Genomic DNA, 20,141 nt, shown 5'->3' with positions numbered 1-20,141 from the left:
AAATGACACATTGTCATGAGACATGAACAGCCCATTTAAATACAAGAATGTGTTTCAGGTGATAAATTGAAATAAAATGTGTGCCGGCATTTGATATATTTCACAATCACTGAGCAAATATTTCCTTTAACTTCCTCCCTCTTCAAATTCACTACACGCGTAACCATGACATACTCTGGTTATTTCAGGCTGTCATAAGATCTGAGCAATCATTAACTACCTTAATCATGGACTCTGTCACAAGGAAGGAACCATGTAAATAACAATGCCTGCAGTCAGTCTAGAGATATTTGTTTAAATCAGGTTTCACTGCCTGTCTGAACAATCCCAATTTCCCCACAAGAACAAGATTGTTGTGTATTCGTCTCCACTTATTTATTGATACATAAAACAGCTGTAATTTTGAGCAATGACTTATTTCCCTGTACAATCCACGAAGATGTTCTGAAAAAGTACCAAAATATATATTCCAAAATCCATTGTATATAAACCTCAATGAATCAGATGGATGCTTCCAGACCACAGACAATGGGAAAATACAAAACAGAAATGTCCTTTTGCACCGAAGACCTTCAATATCCAACTGCAGTTTACTCGACGGTTGCTAAAAACTCCTGGCATTGATCCCAATGTCAGCCTTCAATCCCTGTAGGAAGTGGTTCTTAAGATTCAAAGGAAAGAAGCTTTTTTATTACAGACGAAAGGATCAAATGACACAAACACATTAAGTTGTTCTTTACAAACATGAAACAATGGAGAAAGGAATGTGTAATTTTTCATCTTAGAGAGCTTTTCAACAGGATTATATCCTTATATGGGTACATCCAATGGCTTCATGAGAAAAACTAGACCACTATCTAATTATTAAAAAAAAAAAAAGAAAAATGTAAAAAGAAAAAAGTATGCTATTTACATAAACAAGGTAATGATTGACTAGACAGAAGTACACAGGCTCATGTGTTATTACGTTTGCTACCATACTGCTGTGTTCATTTCACTGTCAACAAGCAAACGACATTTATAGGCCTGCTGAAAAAAAAAAAAAAAAAAAAATACAACGAAGAACAGAATGGCTGCTTAACAGCTCTAGATGTGTCTTTGAATTGTTTAAAACTAAAATGCTCTTTCTCAGGGAGCCATCCTTAAAATTTTCCCATGTGGTCTGAATTCAAAAGGAAAAAGTGTCCTCAAAATACTCAGCACATTCAACGACAGCCGATCTATTCAGTTTTGGCTTTTTTGCTGTCGCTGCTGTTCTCCTCCGCCACAGTTTCATCTGCCTTTCGCTTCTTTGTGCCCTCGGCCAAATCGCTCCCAAGGTGTGGAGAGAAGGTGATAATGATACAGGTCATGTTGTCACATCCTGTGCCATCCCCTGATGTGTCTGGTGCCAAGCAGTGGTCCAGCAGCTACACAGAACAAATGAAACACTTCAGTTCACTGACTTTTTCTCTCCTGAGATTGGCTTTATTTGCCAGACCTTTGACAATTTCTCAAAAACAAATCCCAGTACTTACTTCCTCAATAATGGCAGACAAGGGTCTATTTTCAACACTGTCTGTTTTGAGTCTCTCATTTACAAAGTCCACCACTTCCTGACTGCTCATCACATTCCTTTAAACAGACAAATTACAAATGTAATCAGCTAGCTATTCATTACATTGTTATGTGAATACGGTGAAAATGCTAGATGTGAGACAAAGCATCTTTGATGGCAGAAACACAATCACCGAGATATAAGATCTGCATTAGACTGAAAGCTAATCATAGGAATATTTTTTTAGGAGAACAACAACGATTTTTAAATAACACCAAGAGAATAATCTAGCATGTTATATCTAAGTTTATGCACAAATCCATCAAACATGAGAGCCTAGGTCAATAAAAACTAGGGATGGCTGATATAGCTAAAGAAATTAGCTCATTTTAAGCCATTTAATTATAGTCAATATACAGTACATCTCAATATTTATGTATTCACACCGAAATGGCGAATACTTAAGGAATATTTCAGGTTTAGCATAATGTTGCTTACCACAATTTATTTCAACTTGTATTTCCTTTTCTTTAAAACAATTAATCTTGGTTCCAGAGAGGCACTTACAATGAAAGTCAATGGGGCCAATCCGTAAACATTAAAATACCCAGTTTCAAAAGCGTAGCCACAAGATATAAATAATGTGTGTGTAAACATGATTTTAGTGTGATAAAATCACGTACTAAACTTTTCTGTGTTAAGTTATAGCCAATTTCACAACTCTGTTGCCATGACAACTAGGGGTGGGTAAAATTATTGTTTTCCCGATTAATCGTGATCTTCATCTGAATGTTCTCAATATCAATTCTTAAATCCCAAGATCGATTCAGATCACTCAATGCGCATCGCTCTACTACAATGAGAGGAAATCACTTGCATTTGCAACCAAATTTCGTGCTATGTGATAAAGTGAATATATTTGGCAACTGGCTGGTAATGTTTACATTTTCCTCACCAGTAATTGTGTAGTTTAGTCGTGAAGTGTTCAGCAGCGAGATCCTTTCACAGCGTATTGAGAGTAAAAGTTGTTCCTTGTAATGTGTGTCCAAGACGAGATCCACTCAACCCATTAGTCATTGAATAAAACTGTCTCTTTTAATACCCTTTCAGTTGTTGAACAAAATTGTTTTATTGATTGAATACATTTATTTGTTCATTTTGAAAAAGCCAAAATGTGACAAATGAAAAAGTAATAAAATATACTTAGTAAAATGTATATTTTCCTAATGTACCCAGTTAAAAGATGGGAGAGAATTTATTTGTAAGCAAAAGGGACATTATAACGGAAATAAACGCATATGAATCGATATTGAAATCTTGTGAATCGGAATCGAACTGAATCGGGAAATCTGTATCAATACCCAGCCCTAATGAAAACGTAACGCCGTAACCCCTGTAATGCCGATTTTTACGAGTTTTAACAGATGCTTTTATAAAATTATAAGCTTAACATTTCTGCCTTTAAACCCTCTAAAAATTGGCCACATTCACTTCCATTGTAAGTGCCTCACTGTAAACTTGAAATAATTTTCTATGGTAATCAACTTTATGCCACAAATGCTGTCGATTGAGCTCAACTTGTATTGAACCTAGAATATTTCTTTAAAAGGGTGATTTTTTTCTAAATCAGAGGAACCATCATTTCAACCAAGCCATTGTAGCTAGTGTAAATTAGACGTTTCATCACAATACAATCTTATATCGATTCTCTTGGCCGATATTTGCCAATACTTCAAAGTCTGCCACGATACTATTTCGATTCGATTCGATTCAGGGCCCTGCGATTGATATTCCGATATTATGTGCCTATTTTACACAATCAATTAAAAACATTTTTGCCCTCAAATGCAGCCAAAATATAATTTGAATATTTTATTGAGCTCTCTGAAATGTGCAAATTTAGTATCCACATTGGGACATCCACAACAAAATAAGATACTTCAGATGTTGAAAAAAATTATACAGATAATAATATAAAAAAATAACATCACACACAAGTGATCATCAATCGTTTGATAGCTAATTTTTCAGTTTGGTCCAATTCAAAGTACTTACATACCCATGACTTGTTCCCAACTATCCGTGCTATCCGCGGTTTTCTTGGCTACAACTTCCACAGTGGTAATGAAAAATTCTGTTACAGTTAACTGGGATAAATGTTAGTAAGGGTGTTGATGTGTAAAGTCTTATAACTGATGTTGGACCGCTCTCCGTTTGTCACTAGAGCTCACATTTTAAGGAGCACCCGGTAAGACGTGCTCGCACTGATCCGGTCAATGGAGCTCGCATTTCACGGGAAGCCCGGTTAGCAGAGCACAATTTGGCTTCAAAGACCCCTGCGCACATCCGTGTCTCACATGAAAAGCGTATTTAGCGCTCAAAGTGAATGTAATAAGGTTTCTTGCGTACGGACATGGCTGACATGCGTGTTAAAATAAAGGTGCATCTTAAAAAGTCTATATCGATATTTACGCGTTATATCGATAACACTGGATCATTGGTTATTGGATCGATGAATTGATCCAGATCGATGAATGGTTACACCCCTTATTGTGGCCAAATTGCTTCAAAATGTTTCAAAGACATTTAATCATTTTCATTCAAATGCTCCAATATAATACAGTAAATGGAAACAAACAACATTATTTTAACCAAAACAATTTAGAACATCACAAATGCCACATGCACACTTCTGTAAACAAGTGATGATGCAAACAAGTAGTCGAATCAAGAGTTTTGCACGGATTCATTAAAAGTTTAAACTGCTTCACAGAAATCACAACTGTAGCAACTCTAACACCATTTTTGCTACTAGTACAGATCAGAGACACTATTAAAACATCTGTCTTAACGCTTTTATATTTGCAAGTGGCAAGAGAAGTTTCAGTTCTTTTAGTTGATTTACAATATCTACTTATTTTTGTGTGGCTTACCAGATGCCATCACAGGCAATAACCATAAACTCATGGTCTTCATTGAGTGTCAGCACTTTAACATCAGGTAAAGCAGAAATCATCTGTTCCTCTGGGGGAAGTGCCTTGTTTCTTTTATAAAAGTGATCGCCTATAAATAAAATCCCAACATTTCAGTGCAGATGCAGAAAATAAACTGAAAGCACATTCTAAAAAAATCAACAAAGGCAGTAATGAGTATTATAGTTACCGATAGCTCTGGAGAGGTTCAGGCCTCCATTGACACGGCCATCCATCGTCACCTTCCCCCCAGCATTCTTTATTCTGGCCAGCTCCAGCTCGTCCTCTGGTTTGTGGTCATAGGACATGTCCACCGCCTTGCCCTTCTCAGACACCACACACCTGGAATCTCCAGCGTTGGCCACGATGAGCTGCTTCCCCCGGATGAGAGCAACCACAGCTGTGGTCCCGCTGTCTGAACCTGGCTGCAAAACAAACGTGCAGAGAGAACTCACATCTTAGCATTAAGGGAGCAAAGCATGGATCGTGTCAAGTGATCTAGGGATGGGCAGTATGACAAAGCAAAATTGCTGTAAATTCAGCACTTTACAAATTAAAAGCATTTCATCTCATTTGATTGTTTTCTCTGTTTATTTGGAACTTGATGGATGCAACCAAAAGATTAAATGAAATGTCAAGGCTGGCTGATGTTTTCTTATTTCAATGCCTAATAATTAAGAGCAAAGGTTCACTGTGAGTTTCAGCTGGTGCCATTATGCCAACACTACTCAACACTAGTGTGGCTGACATTTCACCATGTCAGTATAAAAAGTAGTCTGAACCATTGGGACATGCTTCATTTCAAAAACAAACCCTGTATTTCCCACATTTGGCCACATCTTGGACTACATGATGTGACACAAACGCACCTCTTCTTTTCCATCCATGCCAGGCAGGCACATTTCCTCCTCTTCGTCAGTGTCTTCTTCCTCCCCCTCTTCTGTGTCATCCTCTTCATCATTCTCACTGCTGTTCTCACCATCCTCTTCCTCACTGCAGTCCTGTTGGCCGTGACAAAATAATGTTAGAAGTTAAATGTAAAAGTACAGCTTTTTCACCTAGTGTTGAGAGAGGATGGCAGAATGAATTTCAACACTGGTATTGCTTGCATAATGGATTCCTCTCAGGTGATACAGTGACCTGTGCTGTTATAAGGACTAGAGGTACACCGATATATCGGTTTTACAGATTAATCTGTGCCAACATTTGCTTTTTGGAACTATCGTTATTGGCAAAAATCTATGCCTATACATTTTTTTTTTTTTTTTTTTTTATTCCTTTGTGTTTGTCTTTGCTGGTGGAGTTTTCAGTTAGAACATATAACTTGGTTAATTATTTAATATGTTTTATATCTGTATGTATAGTGTTTAATTAATTGGCGATGTACACTTTAGTTTCTCTTTCCAATAAAATTTGATATGAATTGAATCCACTTAAAAAGATTTTGCCCAAATTGTAATTACATGACCACTGACTTTATGGCATGTATACATATACTTTCAAAGATTAATACCTGTACAAATGTGTAAAATTATGACTAACCAATTTCTTGCAGATAAAGTAAATACATTTGATGATTTATTAATTGTTTGTTATGTATCATGCACCATAATTTAATTGTGATTAAGCACAGAAAACTGTGATTTTTTATTGATTCACAGCCAAATATACACAAAATCCATCATCTGGTGAATATATAGGCTATAAAAAGCTTCATTTGTATATAATTCAATACACAGCATTGTAGTCTTCATTTCAAAATAAAAGTTCTTGGCAAGTCTTGAGTTTGTTAAAAGTCCCGTGTCATGCACCAAATCTTCATTTTTTCTGGTTATTATTGGGATTTTGGTTGAACAATAAACTGCATCTGGGATTTTATTCATTTTGGACTCTTGTAGCCTCAATGTCTGTGTCAGTCATAGTAAGGAAATGTCACTGTTTGTTCATTTAGTTTCTTAAATGTTCAAGGTTCTTTTCAAAGTTAAACTTTTTGTCACCTTTAAAATTAAAAATTGCACATTAAAAATACCATATACTGCAAAAACCCCATTTATTGCAAAAATTTTAGACCGGCATATGACTATTAGTAGCATTAAAGCTGATGTAATTCCTGCAACACCAGCACCACCAAACGAAAAAATATATTATATACAAAAATATATTTTTGTTTTTTTTACAAAACAGCTTTCTGAATACGCCCCCTCCCCCATCTGTCGTTGGTCAAACAAAGAGATGGTCCCACCCCCAACTCACGCCATTGGGTCTAAGTGGGTCGCTCAAAACAAAGAGCAATTTTCATAGTGCCACAGAGACACAGTACTTCCAGTTTGAGAAAGTTTACCTATGAATGGCTTATTATAGTTGTCTCTGCACATTAAGCTTGGATAGGAGAAAGTATTTTACACAGAAAAAGTGACATCCTTCGGTAAATAGTTACATACATTATTTTTTCCCTAGAGTCTGACACACATAGTAGAAAGTAAACTAGATATTCATGAGAGGAATTTTGTATTACAGTCTTTTGAGTTATGCTTGAAAAAGATCAGTATTCATTACATTTGTAGAAGTCTCTAGACAATTTTTTTTGGTGTTTTCTGTCTGTTTATGTGATATTAACTACTCTGGATAAATCTACCTCACGGCCACTGATATATATATATATATATATATATATATATATATATATATATATATATATATATATATATATATATAAAGTAGAACTGGATTGCACATGACATCATATCATTGCAGCCACTGCGCCGCCATATTGCTATACCCAAATATTCCAATGTCCCTACTGACTTAATAGGATATCCTCTCATTTCAGCGAGTAAACAGTCATTCAATCACTGATTTTATATCTGAAATCTTTTCTTGAAAGCCCGAGAGAGTTGTGTATCTACACTGATCAGCCCGTCTGGCACCAACAATCATTCCACGGTCCAATTCTCTGAGATCACATTTTTCCCCAGATGGATGCGAACATTAACTGAAGCTCCTGACTCGTATCTGCATGATTTTATGCACTGCAGCCACATGATTGGCAGACGGGCTGGTTTGAGTATTTGTGTATCTGCTGATCTCCTGGGATTTTCATGCACAACAGTCTCTAGAATTTACTCAGAATGGTGCCAAAAACAAAAAACATCCAGTGAGCGGCAGTTCTGTGGACGAAAATGTCTTGATGACAGAGGTCAACAGAGAATGGCCAGACTGGTTCGAACTGACAAAGTCTATGGTAAGAATAGCATCTCAGAAAGCTATTCTGATGCGCGGGTTGGCGCCGTTTTGGCAGCATGAGGGGAACCTACACAATATTAGGCAGGTGGTTTTAATGTTAACAGTATCCACCACTAACAAACTTCATTGGCAAACAGATCAGCTGAATCTAAAGTTCACTGAAACTGCGGTAAGACATTTTTAGACTTATTTGTTGTGAACATCAAAGTGTTTGTTCAGAGTTACTTGCTTTATGTTTTCATCAAAAAGTGTCTTTTTCAGGGGGCCTTCGCAAGTTCAAATCCAGGGCGTGCTGAGTGACTCCAGCCAGGCTTCCAACCAGTTGGCCCGATTGCTAGGGTGGGTAGTCACGTTGGGTTAACCTCCTCGTGGTCGCTATAATGTGGTTCTCGCTCTCGGTGGGGCACATGGTGAGTTGTGCGGATGCCGCGGAGAATAGCGCGAAGCCTCCACACGCACTAGGTCTCTGCGGTAACATGCTCAACACGTGATAAGATGCGTGGATTGACAGTCTCAGACGCGGAGGCAACTGAGATTAGTCCTCTGCCACCCAGGCTGAGGTGAGTCACTATGCCACCACAAGGACCTAGAGCGCATTGGGCATTCCAAATTGGGGAGAAAAAAAAAATAACAAAAAAAGCGTATTTTTCTCACGGTCACTTGAATAAGAGCGTGCACTCTCTCTCTCTCTCTCTCTCTCTCTACACATGCAGCAGGCATGCAGAGAGGGAGACAGGCAAAGCAAAATTGGTTACAATTAAACTGATACGCTAGGTTTAAATGGCAAAGGAACACGTACTTTATGTATCCATGTATGACTACAGAGAGCACATCAATACGAAAACAGGCAAATACCGGGCATTTAAGACGATTTAGAAATCCAGGTCTGATATTTTTTAAAGTCCCCTTCGGAGGTAAGGACATATTCTAAACAAGCAGATATTACAGCTTATTACATTAGACTTTTTCAATAGTTTTAAGGAGAAGATTTTTACTCAAAGTGATTTGCAGTTTAATAATCATATTGTGGGGGAGGTGCATTACTCAAATGCACAATAGTGCTAAGAGCAGCAATTAGTGACACTCCAGTTCACCTCAATTTGGCCATTACACCAACCCAGCCCTGATTTGCCCAAATGTTTTAATTCCTAAATTCCTCCCCTCACCTCTACATCGCTACCCTCCTCTTCTTCATCTACTCCCTCCTCGGACTCATCACTGTCCTCAAAAAACTTGGATTTGGTACTTCCAGGAGCAGGAGCTTCAGAAGAGGAGCAGGAAGGTCCAGCATCCCCAGCAGAGCCTGTAGAAGCAGAGCCACTTCCACCAATGGAGGCTGCTGCTCTTCTGCAGGACCTCATCTTCGAACCCTCAGCCGCACCTCCAGCACCTCCTGCCTTCTCATTGCTGTCTGCAGAAGCCCCACATTCAGTCTCACCGTTGATTCCCATCTCTGTGCGAGACTTCTCTCCATCCTCAGAGTCTTTAGAGGCATCCTGACATGGCTTTTTGGCATTTTTGTTCATATTCTGTCCGTAGCGGATGAGCAGCTCCTCTATTGTCATGGTGGCCTCTTCATGCAGTAGAGCTGCTTCGTCATTATCAACTGACAAGATAGATAAGTAACAATAATGAATAATAGTGAATAACAACTTAAAATTCAATCTGTTCCTCACACAAAGCTATCCTACAGTGGTGGCCAAAAATATGTATAAGCAAAGAAGGCTGTGAAAAAAAAATCTGCATTGTTTATCCTTTTGATCTTTCATAAAAATAACAAATAAAAATCACAAAAATCTAACATTTAATTGAAGTAAAACAATAGAAAGAGGGAAAATATCTCATTAAATATTTTTCTCCAAAACAAGTTTGGCCACAATTATTGGCACCCCTAGAAATTCTTATAAGTAAAATATATCTGAAGTATATTCCCATTCATATTTTACTTTTTTTAGGACACCTGGGTGACAAGGAACATGAAATTGTTCAGCCATGACTTCCTGTTTCACAGGGGTATAAATATGAGGTAACACACAGGCCAAATTCCCTTAATCATCAATCACAGTGGGTTACAATAAAGAATATAGTTCTGATGTGCGGCAAAAGGTTGCTGAGCTTCACAAAATGGGAAGTGGATATAAGAAAATAGCCAAAGCATTGAAAATTTCCATCATCAGGGCAATAATTAACAAGTTCCAATCAACTGAAGATCTTAAGAATTGGCCTGGAAAAGGACGTGTCTATATTGTCTCCACGCACAGTGAGGAGGATGGTTCATGTGGACAAAAATTCTCCAAGGATCACAGTTGGAGAATTGCAGAAATGAGATGGGTCTTGGGGTCAGAAAGTTTAAAAAAATATCAGACATCAACTACATCACCACAAGTTGTTTGGGAGGGTTTCAAGAAAAAAAATCCTCTGCTATCATCCAACAACAAACTCAAGTGTCTACAGTTTGCCAGACACTACTGGAACTTCAAAATGGACCAGGTTCTATGGTCAGATGACACAAAAACAAAAAATAGCTTTTTGGCAGCAAACACCAGAGATGGGTTTGGCAAACACAGAGATGAAGTACCCAATGCCCACGGTTAAATATGGTGGTGGATCTTTAACGTTGTGGGGCTTTTTTTTTATGCCAGAGTTCCTGGACATCTTGTTCAGATACAGGGCATCACGGACTCTATCAAATACCAACAGATAAAAAAAATCAAAACCTGGCTGCCTCTGCCAGAAAGCTTACAATGGGCCCTGACTGGATCTTTCAGCAGGACAATGATCCAAAACAAACATCAAAATCAACACAAAAATGTTTTACTGACAACAAAATCAAGGTTCTGCCATGGCCATCCCAGTCCCCTGACCTGAACCCCATAGAAAATGTGTGGGGTGAACTGAAGAGGAGAGTCCACCAACATGGACCTCTGAATTTGAAGGTTCTGAAAAAATTCTGTATGGAGGATTGGTCTCAGATCCCTTGCCAGGTGTTCTTCAACCTCATTAGGCATTATAAGACGACTCAGAGCTGTTATCTTGGCAAAGAGAGGTTGCAAAAAGTATTGAATAAAAGGGTGCCAATAATTATGGCCAATGCATTTGAGAAAAATATTTATTTAATAATGAGATATTTCCCATTTCAATTGTTTTACTTCAATTAAAGGTTAGATTTGTGCGATTTTTTTGAATGAAAGATCAAAAGGATAAACGATGCAGATTTTTTTTTCACAGCCTTCTTTGCTCATATTTACCAAGGGTGCCAATATTTTTGGCCACAACTGTATGGCTTGGAATACAGAACACAAGGCATTCATACATATGTAGTACTTTTATGGTGCTTGACAGCAGTCACTTTGAACTATCATCGCATGGAAAATAACTGCATGAAAATACTTTAAATGTTATTTCTGTGTTCCACAAAAAAGATAACATAATGGTCTGGAACAAAATGAGGGCGAATACACAATTTTCATCTTTGGTTGAACTATTCCTTTAAATTTTGATAGGCAAAAATCCTAAATATAACCATGAGTTGAAGCTGAATTGAGAAAGCATTTGCAACCCACATGACTGCATACTAACCATCATCTTCATCCGCTACTTTCTCGGTTTCTTCCTGAGGACGTCCAGCGATCTGAACCAGCTCCTTGATGACTTCTTCTGTGGTGATTCGGCCATCTATTGCCAGGAATGCATCCTCCAGAGCCTGGGAGGAAGCACCCAACACAAACACAATGATAAAGATAATGATGATACCCATTTTCAGATGCAAAATACTCAAATCAGACTATGGAAATTTGGAAATCCACAAACAGGGAATAACTGCCATGGAAAAGAGCACAATTTACAGACAAACATAAAACAGTGGTTCTCGACTGCAGTCCTGGGGATCCACAGCACAGTACATTTTGGATTTTTCCTTAATTATTCACACCTGATAAAACTAAGTAAAATGTCAATCAGTTACATCAATAAATGTGTATGATTTGCTCTTCATTTAGTTGCATTAGGGCTTCCTGTCTATGGCAAGAAGTGAAGAAAAAAAAAAGAACTACGATATTGCCTAATGTGTCCATTTTCAAATGAAAATCTCTTGACCGCACGTTGCCGTTACATGATAATTACAACTTCCGAAGTCTTAAAGGTATCGTCAAACCAAACGGGAAAATGTAGTAATTGGTGGAAATGTGCACAAGTAATCAGACATGCTCATCAATAAACAACTGCGAGAGGTGAAGTAATGTTTACCTTTTGCAGCTTGCCATCCTTATATGTCTTCTGCTCTTTAATGATGTCTGGCAAGTATTTGGAGCAATACAAAGCAACCTCTTCACCTAGTAAAAACACAGTAACAAAGATTCTAACTAAAAATGATCATCAAATTAATAATCTATCCATGTACACTACTGGTCAAAAGTTTAGGGTCACTTATTCTTTATTTTCCACATTTTAGAATAATAGTAAAGTCATCACAACTATGGAATAATAGAAATGGAAATATGGGAATTATGTTGTGACTAAAAAAAATCCAAAATAAATCAAAACTGTGTTATATTTTAGCATCTTCAAAGTAGTCACCCTTTGCCTAGAATTTGCAGACATGTACTCTTGACATTTTCTCAACCAACTTCTTGAGGTATCACCCTGGGATGCTTTTTAAACAGTGTTGAAGGAGTTCCCATCTATGTTGGGCACTTATTAGCTGCTTTTCTTAATTATTCGGTCCAAGTCATCAATTTAAAAAAAAAAAATTAAAAAGTTTTTTTTTTTTTTTAAATAATTTTAGTTTTATTATTAAATATGTTGCCACAATTATATTTTTGTCTACAAAACTAATTTCAAACATTTAAGCATACGCCTTCAGATCAAAAGATTTTTAAGATCATGAGAAACATTTCAGGCAAGTGACCCCTAACTTCAGTAGTGTATATTTGCCTTCATAAAAAAGGTTATTTTCATAGATTTTTTAAAATATTTTTTTTATAAATTTTTCCTGAGGGACACTTATTTTATTTGAGGATTTTTTGTACCAAACAGTCATGACTTAGTTTATGAGTATGACCATTTTCCACCCTCTCTCTGTCCCAGATATAAACAGGCTATTTTTGCCCCTATGCCTTATAGCCGTGGTCACACTAGACTTTGAGCATGGAAAATTACTTAGGACAACAAGTGATGTCATGCTCGTAGGCTTCTATAGGATTCTATAAATGATAATCAAAATTACTAATATGCTTTTCAAAACGATACACCTACTCACTTTTCTGCAACAATAAGTCGCAGCTTTAAATATGCATTCTTCGCATTGAGTCAAGAGGTCAATGTGTGACGTTTCCATCATCTATTGGTCAACCGTCTTGTCGTTATATGAATTCGCAGGTTAGAGTCCACCAAAACTTAAACTTTAGTGTGTAGCGGAAAGCGAAATTTCTTCTCATGATCGTGTGTTTCTGGTCTTTTGCGCTTGTTACACTGTGACGGTATCACGAATCAATCTGCACTGAAATGTGCCGCATTAACTTTTTGGACTAAAACAGTGTTCATAAACCCATTATTGAATGAAAATTAAGGACTTTCAAGTAGTTTTTCCAAAGGGATATTTCACACAAAAACAAGAATTCTCCCATCATTTACTCACCCTAATGCCATCTAAGATGTGTATGACTTTCTTTTTCATGCAGAACACAAATGAAGATTTTTAGAATATTTCAGTTCTTTTGGTCCATACAATGCAAGTGAATGGGTGGCAAAATTTTGAAGCTCCAAAAATCATATAAATCAGCATAAAAGTAATCCATCATATTCCAGTGGTTAAATCCAAAGCGAAATGATAGGTGTGGGTGAGAAACAGATTTCAAATTCTTCTTATGTTTTTGGTGATTCACATCCTTCATGCATACCACCCCTTTCTGGGCAGGAGAAGAATTAAGCAAAAAAGGACTTAAAGGGGCCATTAAATGCTTTTTTATAGTTTCATTATCTTCCCTGAGGTCCACTGATGTGTTAAAGTTTTTTTCCACTAAAATATAATTCATGATTTTGTAATACATGATCATTTTCCACCCTGTCTCTGACCATCTTTCTGAAAACAAATTTCCTCAGCTCCTCCTTTAAACTTCTATGTAAACACACTCTGTTATGATTGGCTAACAGCGTGCAGCCCCTCAAATTCAGCCATTTTTGAAACTCAATCGGAAGAGAATAAACCAGCACCAAAACATATTTCACGGTTTACACAACGCACATCTAACACATTGCATCCGAATACATTACACTATTCATCTCAAGCACAACTGTTAACACTCATACCCTGTCTACACCGGACACTATTATCAATGATGCCATCTACCATGGAAGCATCTGTTGCGGCACGTTACTCCAACAGTAAACAAACAGGTGTTCTGTTCCATTTTGCGCTGGTGCTACTACTGCCAACAACACAAAGAAACAATTCAGAATGTTTGTGTCGTCGCGCCCGGTGTAGACAGCCTCAAGCTGTTGCGTCACATCAATGGGTGCGTCTGGTGTTGACAGCGTGTCAGCATCATAAACAATCATGACATTTGAAATATTGGAGTCCAATAGTGTTTTTAACTGCCCCATATCTTTCAGTGACAACTCCTTGGCAAAGACTCATTTTACGACTGCTTCACAAGAAGCACACATCCAGTTTATCATCCTACACTGAGGTGCACATCGCCAGAAACAAATAAAAATGGTCATAGACGTCCATCTAGTGCACATTTACATACACCAACAATTAAAAATAGCGCTGATAGGCGAATTAACAGTTTGTTGATCAATTTAAGCAACAAAACAACAGGAGCCACATCAGCTGATGAAACGCTTCTTCTCTTCAGAGTTGAAATTTGACACTGTGTCTTTAAAAAGCATGCCAGAGACATGACAACAGTCAAAGCCGTCTGTGTAGCACATGTTTGTATACAAAAATAATTCAATATAGTCCAGATGGGTCCTCTTTCGTGTTCAGGAGTAGTGAGGCCACAGAGAGTAGGCCTTTTGTCCTTCTGTCTGTCTCGGTTTACGAGCCAAGTGAGCACCAGTGCGTGGGCCCATGGGTGCGATGATTTTAAAATAGGCGTTGTTGCTGCACTTTGGCAGCTTGGTTTCAATAAATGCTTTTATTGCATTGGGGATTAAGTTGAGTTCTGGAATTTACAGTATGTTTTTTATAGTAGAATGACCTCTTATGTCAAAATATCAAGGAAAATTGTATTCCTCATGACATGGCCCCTTTAAATATTGATCTGTTTCTCACCCATACCTATCATATCGCTTCAGAAATATGGATTAAAACACTGAAGTCGTATGGATTACTTTTGATGCTTTTAGGAGCGTCAACATTTTGGCACCCAATCACTTGCATTGTATGGACCTACAGAGCTGAAATATTCTTCTAAAAATCTTAATTTGTGTTCTGCAGAAGAAAGTCATTCACATCTGGGATGGCATGAGGGTGAGTAAATCATGAGAGAATTTTCATTATTGGGTGAACTATCCCTTTAAGGCCCAGGAATACATCGTTTTTCTGAGTTCTGGATTCGATCCGGTCGACCACGTTGTCTTTCAAAGCAAACTCTTTTGACCGTGCGCGAATGCGAACACGTTCAACACATGCGTGACACTCTTTTTGTAGGGAAAACAGGCAGGTTGCGCACAAACAATGACTGTCCACGTCAAGAAAATCTGGGTCGCACGTGGACAGTCCGCACAGATGATGAATTTTGCGTTATGCATACAGTGTGCGGAGTGATCAGCAACGTGGACAACTGAAGTATCGCCTACATTGGCCTCAGATTTTTCTATTTTACTGTCAAGCACTTATGCACTTTCCATCAAACCATGGTGAATTTACAGTTATTCCAGTACTTACATTTCTAAAAGCTAAATTTGAGCACTTTAAGGACCTTGTGCGCACGGATCTTGTAATCATGGCCGCCTGCAGGATTCATCTAAGGGAATGAACAGAAATGTGCCCAATACAACCTATCTAGGGTGGTCCGGGAGCATGCTCCACCATGAGATATTTTTGGCAAAAACATCACAAGCATTTTTTTTCCTCAAGTGTGAGTAGCGTTCATGTAACTATTGGCTAAAGCATTTCTTCCAGTAATCGTTCAGAACAAATGCAAATCGCACCACAACGAAGAGCAGAATGCAGGTGTCTCATGACACATTTCAATCAGTTGAAGTTCTTTTTAACTCGACACTGTGTCTAAAAATGCAGCGCTCCTGTGAGAGATGCTAAAAACACAGTGAAACGTGCACAGTTGTCAAAAGACATCTAACTAGCGAATGTTTACATGGAAAACGACTGAAAAACAGCGTGAGCAGATGCAAAAACTCATTCAGTTTGAACAGCCCCTTGTTCACATGACACAGCACTAGCTGAAGTTTCTCAAAGTTACCTCTCAAAAAGACAGCCTTTTGTTTCAGTCGATTTGTAGGTAAATTTACACTGTATCCAGCGCTGTTTGTTCTGCATTTGTAAATATCCCGATACTGTTTTTCTGTGTGAGAAACCGCTCCAAATGATTCAGTGAGAGAGAGCTCTGAACGAATTGTACCGAATCACGAATCGATTCAAACCGTTTTGCAAGTCCGTTTGGCCAATTCACTGAAAAGTACTGACTCAAAAGAATTATTCATTTGCAACTTGGGCATCGCTAGTTATTTTAAATAGCCAAAAGAAATACAGGACACACTTCATTATTGATTAAATATTCTGAGAGTAAATGTTTCACATGTCAGTCAGAGCGCTCATGGTCCACACAGTGCGTACACCATACAGCTGCAGGCACCACTGCTTGTGATCATAAGGAATCATTGATTTCAGGTTACTTACAAACCTTTAAATACAGACCTACCATGAGCTCTGAGGTTGTTCACCAATGGTCTATGCTTCTGTTGAAGCCATCAGTCTGCATTATTTCAACTTCATTGTAAAAACATTGTGTTTAATAGCGGAGTTCCTGGTGAACAACTACTGTACATTACCCATGATCCAGCAGAGAAAGATCCACCAATCAGAGAACTGCAGCCAAAAAACCCCACCAAACAAGCCTGGAAGAGACCGCCCACTCCCCTAACACACAGTGAATGACACTATGGAGTCAGTCTCCCTTCACTTACTTATATATCTGCATATATAGGAATATTTTGCTATTAACAAACTACAGTATATTGTTTCTATACTTATAACCAACAACCTAAAAGCACCAGTTTTATATATTTCCTTCATTTTATATTTGATTACATCATTTGCAGTGCTTCATGGGATTGTAGTTCGTTCCCATGTGAAAGACGATAAGTACACAGTCTTGTACATATGTCTTTTTGTCTGATTTTCACATACTTTTTTTCCTTAAAATTCACCTCACACCTGGTGGGTTTGGTTCATTGCTTGGAACTCTTATGAAAAGTCCATGGATGGGGAAAACACGGCTGAAAAAGGGCATGGGCACTGTTGCGCTCTATTGCTAAATGTGGGTGGTCAAGTGTTCAAATGCATCTGACATTAAAAGTTGTGGAAGTTCATAAGCCATTTTACCATTAATAGTGCTTTGTCAGCAGAGAGGAAGTTTTGAGTTCTGAAACTTGCTATATGTTTTCAAAGTAGCTCAAAAGATCATGAAAAAAACATGATTCCTCAAATATAAGCCCTTTCAAATCCTTTGTTCATGTTGTGGATTGCAAGCTTCTTTTCAGCTTACCCCCATGGCCATCATAAACGGCAAACATAGCAGTCTCATCATCCAGCTCCGGGATGCAATTGTGGGCGTCCTAGGAAACAAAACACACGATAAAGAGAGGTCGAGGCGCGAGTCACCCTCACTGGCGCCAAAACCCACACGTCACGTTGCACTCCTGTCTCAACACATAACACAGGCTACAAAACTAGTAAATACACAGCTCTAATAATCATTTAAAGGGATCCATTCCTGTTAAATTAATTACACCTGGAAATGGCCGTTCCTTCATTTATGTTGCCCCCTTAAACACATTAAGCAAATCGCCCAGCGAGCAGCAGCGCAGTGTGAAAGTGAATGTTTTACCTCCATTGACACTCTCCAGCCCTGCATGGCCGCGAAGCCATAGCTCATGTTTTTATTCCCGCCGTCGGCCGTACTTTTCTCCGTGTTGGGTTGAGACAAGTAAGCCCCCATGATACAATACAACGAGATTAAGTGAAAGAAAAGCACGTATGAATATGAAAATAAAATCCTTCCGAATCCGACTCGCTGAGTTTGAATACAGGTGGTGTTTCTGGGCAATGCAGGTATCTCTCACATCTCAGTGTGTGGTGACCCGTAGATGAGAGTCGCCCGGGGGGTTACCCGGTACTTTTAGCCTTATGTTGCCGCTGCTAGCTGCTAACACTGGAGATGCTGCTGGAGTTTCTAAATCAACAATCAAGGATGAAAGAATAGTTCGATTGAGGCTTTCAAAATCTGGACCGAACTCACAAGAACCGTGGACCAATCTGAGCCTCTTTCAAAACACAGAAAAGCCCCTAACACGTGTGGACCAACATAATCAACAGTCCAGCTGCAGCAAACCCATTTCACAGAGGGCGGACTTCAGAGACGGAAACGGAAGTGTGCTCGGGACGAGGCTTCTTCTTCTTCTTCTTCTTGGTGTTTTTACGGCGGTTCGCAAACCCATTGGTGCATTACCGCCACCTATCTTCCTCTGGACCATCGACACTCTATTTACCAATAAACTAAACTTTCACCTTATATTCTATTAACTAGCCCAGAACTTTCCAGATATTTCATCACTATAGATATTTTATTACTACCTATTTGTGTATTTAACAGATTCTTTAATGTAAGCTGTTCTCCCTTTCTACTTAACTCTTCTATTAAACTCTTTCTTTCCACTTTATATTTCCTACACTGAACAATTACATGCTCCACCGACTCACTGACTCCACACACTTCACAAAATCCTGTTGGATGTTTGCCTACTAGGTATAATGTACTGTTCAGCCCTGTATGACCCACACTTAGTCTTGTTATTATATTCTCTTCTCTCCTTCTCTCTCCTGATAACCTACCCTTTCCTACTGCTGGCTGAATTGCATACAAATGTCTGCCTTTTATTTCATTATCCCATTGCTGTTGCCATGTTATTAATATTCTTTTGATGATTGTTTTTATCTCTGATATACTAAAAGACACTTTGATATCCACTGTTTCCCTCTCTAATGCCTTCTTAGCCAATGTATCTGCTTCTTCATTTCCTTTCAACCCCACATGCACCGGAACCCACAAAAACTGAACATGTATATTATTCTGCAGTAATCAATATAAATCCTGAAGAATCTCTACTACCAGATCCTGTCTTGTATCTGATTGCTGAACATTCAGACTATAGCTGAGCTAGAGTCTGACCATATGTTTACACGTTGAGCTCTAACTTCACTTACCCACTATACTGCCATCATTATAGCAATCATTTCTCCAGTAAACACAGATAAATTATCTGATATCCTACTTATCCTAGACACTTTCAACTTTGGAATTGTGTATGCAAACCCTACACGACCATTTTATGTACCTTTGAAGCATCTGTGAAAATGTGTGTGAAATCCCCATATCTCAACCCCACATACTCCTTAACCTTATACACTTCTGATTCACTATGTCCTTCATTTTGTCTTATTTCTAATAAAGTTAGATCAACATTGGGCTGTGGCATGACCCATAACGGCACTGGCGGCAAAGTTACTATTGATGCATATCTATACTCCTCTAATCCCATGTCTTTAACTAAATCTCCAACAACCCAACCAAAACTGGTGTATTTACTTTTCCCATGTTCCCAAATAAGACCCACTACCTTTTTTGTAGGATGACTTTCACTCTGGCCTCCTAAATTTGCCCAATACGACCCTATTAACTGCTGTCTTCTTAATTGTAGAGGCATTTCACACATTTCAATTTGAAGAGCTGAAACTGGAGATGTTAAATATGCTCCACAGCAGATTCTTAAAGCTTGAGACTGAATTCTGTCCAGTTTACTTAACTGAGTTTTACTTGCTGATCCATATACAATACAACCATAGTCCAGTACAGACATATCATTGATGTATATATAGTCTTTAATGCCATTCTATCTGCTCCCCATACTTGACCTGACACACACCTCATTACATTCAATATTCTCTTGCATTTCCCAGCCATCTTATCTATATGTACTCTCCACGTTAATCTGCTATCAAACCATAAACCCAAAAATCTTACTATGGGTACACGTTCTAATTAATTTTAATTTTACTTCCATATACTTTGTCTTATTAGTAAAAAGGATAATCTGTGTCTTTTCTGCTGAAAACCTGAATCCCTCCTTTATCGACCATTCCTCTA

At 38.2% G+C, this 20,141-nt stretch overlaps 1 protein-coding gene across 2 annotated transcripts; it reads right to left on the bottom strand.

Annotated features, from left to right (window-relative positions):
- Positions 1 to 335: 335 nt before the first annotated feature.
- Positions 336 to 18,353, bottom strand: LOC127413701 (protein phosphatase 1G-like). Of its 2 annotated transcripts, XM_051651049.1 has the most exons (10): positions 17,826 to 18,353; positions 17,484 to 17,553; positions 11,998 to 12,083; positions 11,332 to 11,455; positions 8,919 to 9,358; positions 5,379 to 5,510; positions 4,700 to 4,934; positions 4,471 to 4,600; positions 1,518 to 1,614; positions 336 to 1,409 (listed from the first exon to the last, which is right to left on the bottom strand). In XM_051651049.1, exons 1-10 carry the CDS (start codon positions 17,934 to 17,936, stop codon positions 1,221 to 1,223), a joined length of 1,614 nt encoding a protein of 537 aa, XP_051507009.1. In that variant the 5' UTR covers positions 17,937 to 18,353; the 3' UTR covers positions 336 to 1,220. The 2 variants fall into 2 exon arrangements, with proteins under 2 accessions (XP_051507009.1, XP_051507010.1); XM_051651050.1 differs by lacking the exons at positions 17,484 to 17,553; positions 17,826 to 18,353 and adding an exon at positions 16,768 to 16,786.
- Between the last annotated feature and the right edge of the window lie 1,788 nt (positions 18,354 to 20,141).

This window comes from Myxocyprinus asiaticus, chromosome 23 (genome assembly GCF_019703515.2).
Source record: "Myxocyprinus asiaticus isolate MX2 ecotype Aquarium Trade chromosome 23, UBuf_Myxa_2, whole genome shotgun sequence".
Lineage (NCBI taxonomy): Eukaryota > Metazoa > Chordata > Actinopteri > Cypriniformes > Catostomidae > Myxocyprinus > Myxocyprinus asiaticus.
This window is presented reverse-complemented; position numbering and strand designations above follow the sequence as displayed.

What these genes read in the sequence shown, in the direction of transcription:
- LOC127413701 (XM_051651049.1), bottom strand. Translation starts at nt 17,936, where the DNA reads ATGGGGGCTTACTTGTCTCAACCCAACACGGAGAAAAGTACGGCCGAC. An exon ending in GCTGGAGAGTGTCAATGGAG is followed by an intron (nt 17,554 to 17,825) that starts GTAAAACATTCA and finishes TTTGTTTCCTAG; the next exon opens with GACGCCCACAATTGCATCCC. An exon ending in AGGAGGGTAGCGATGTAGAG is followed by an intron (nt 5,511 to 8,918) that starts GTGAGGGGAGGA and finishes CACGGCCAACAG; the next exon opens with GACTGCAGTGAGGAAGAGGA.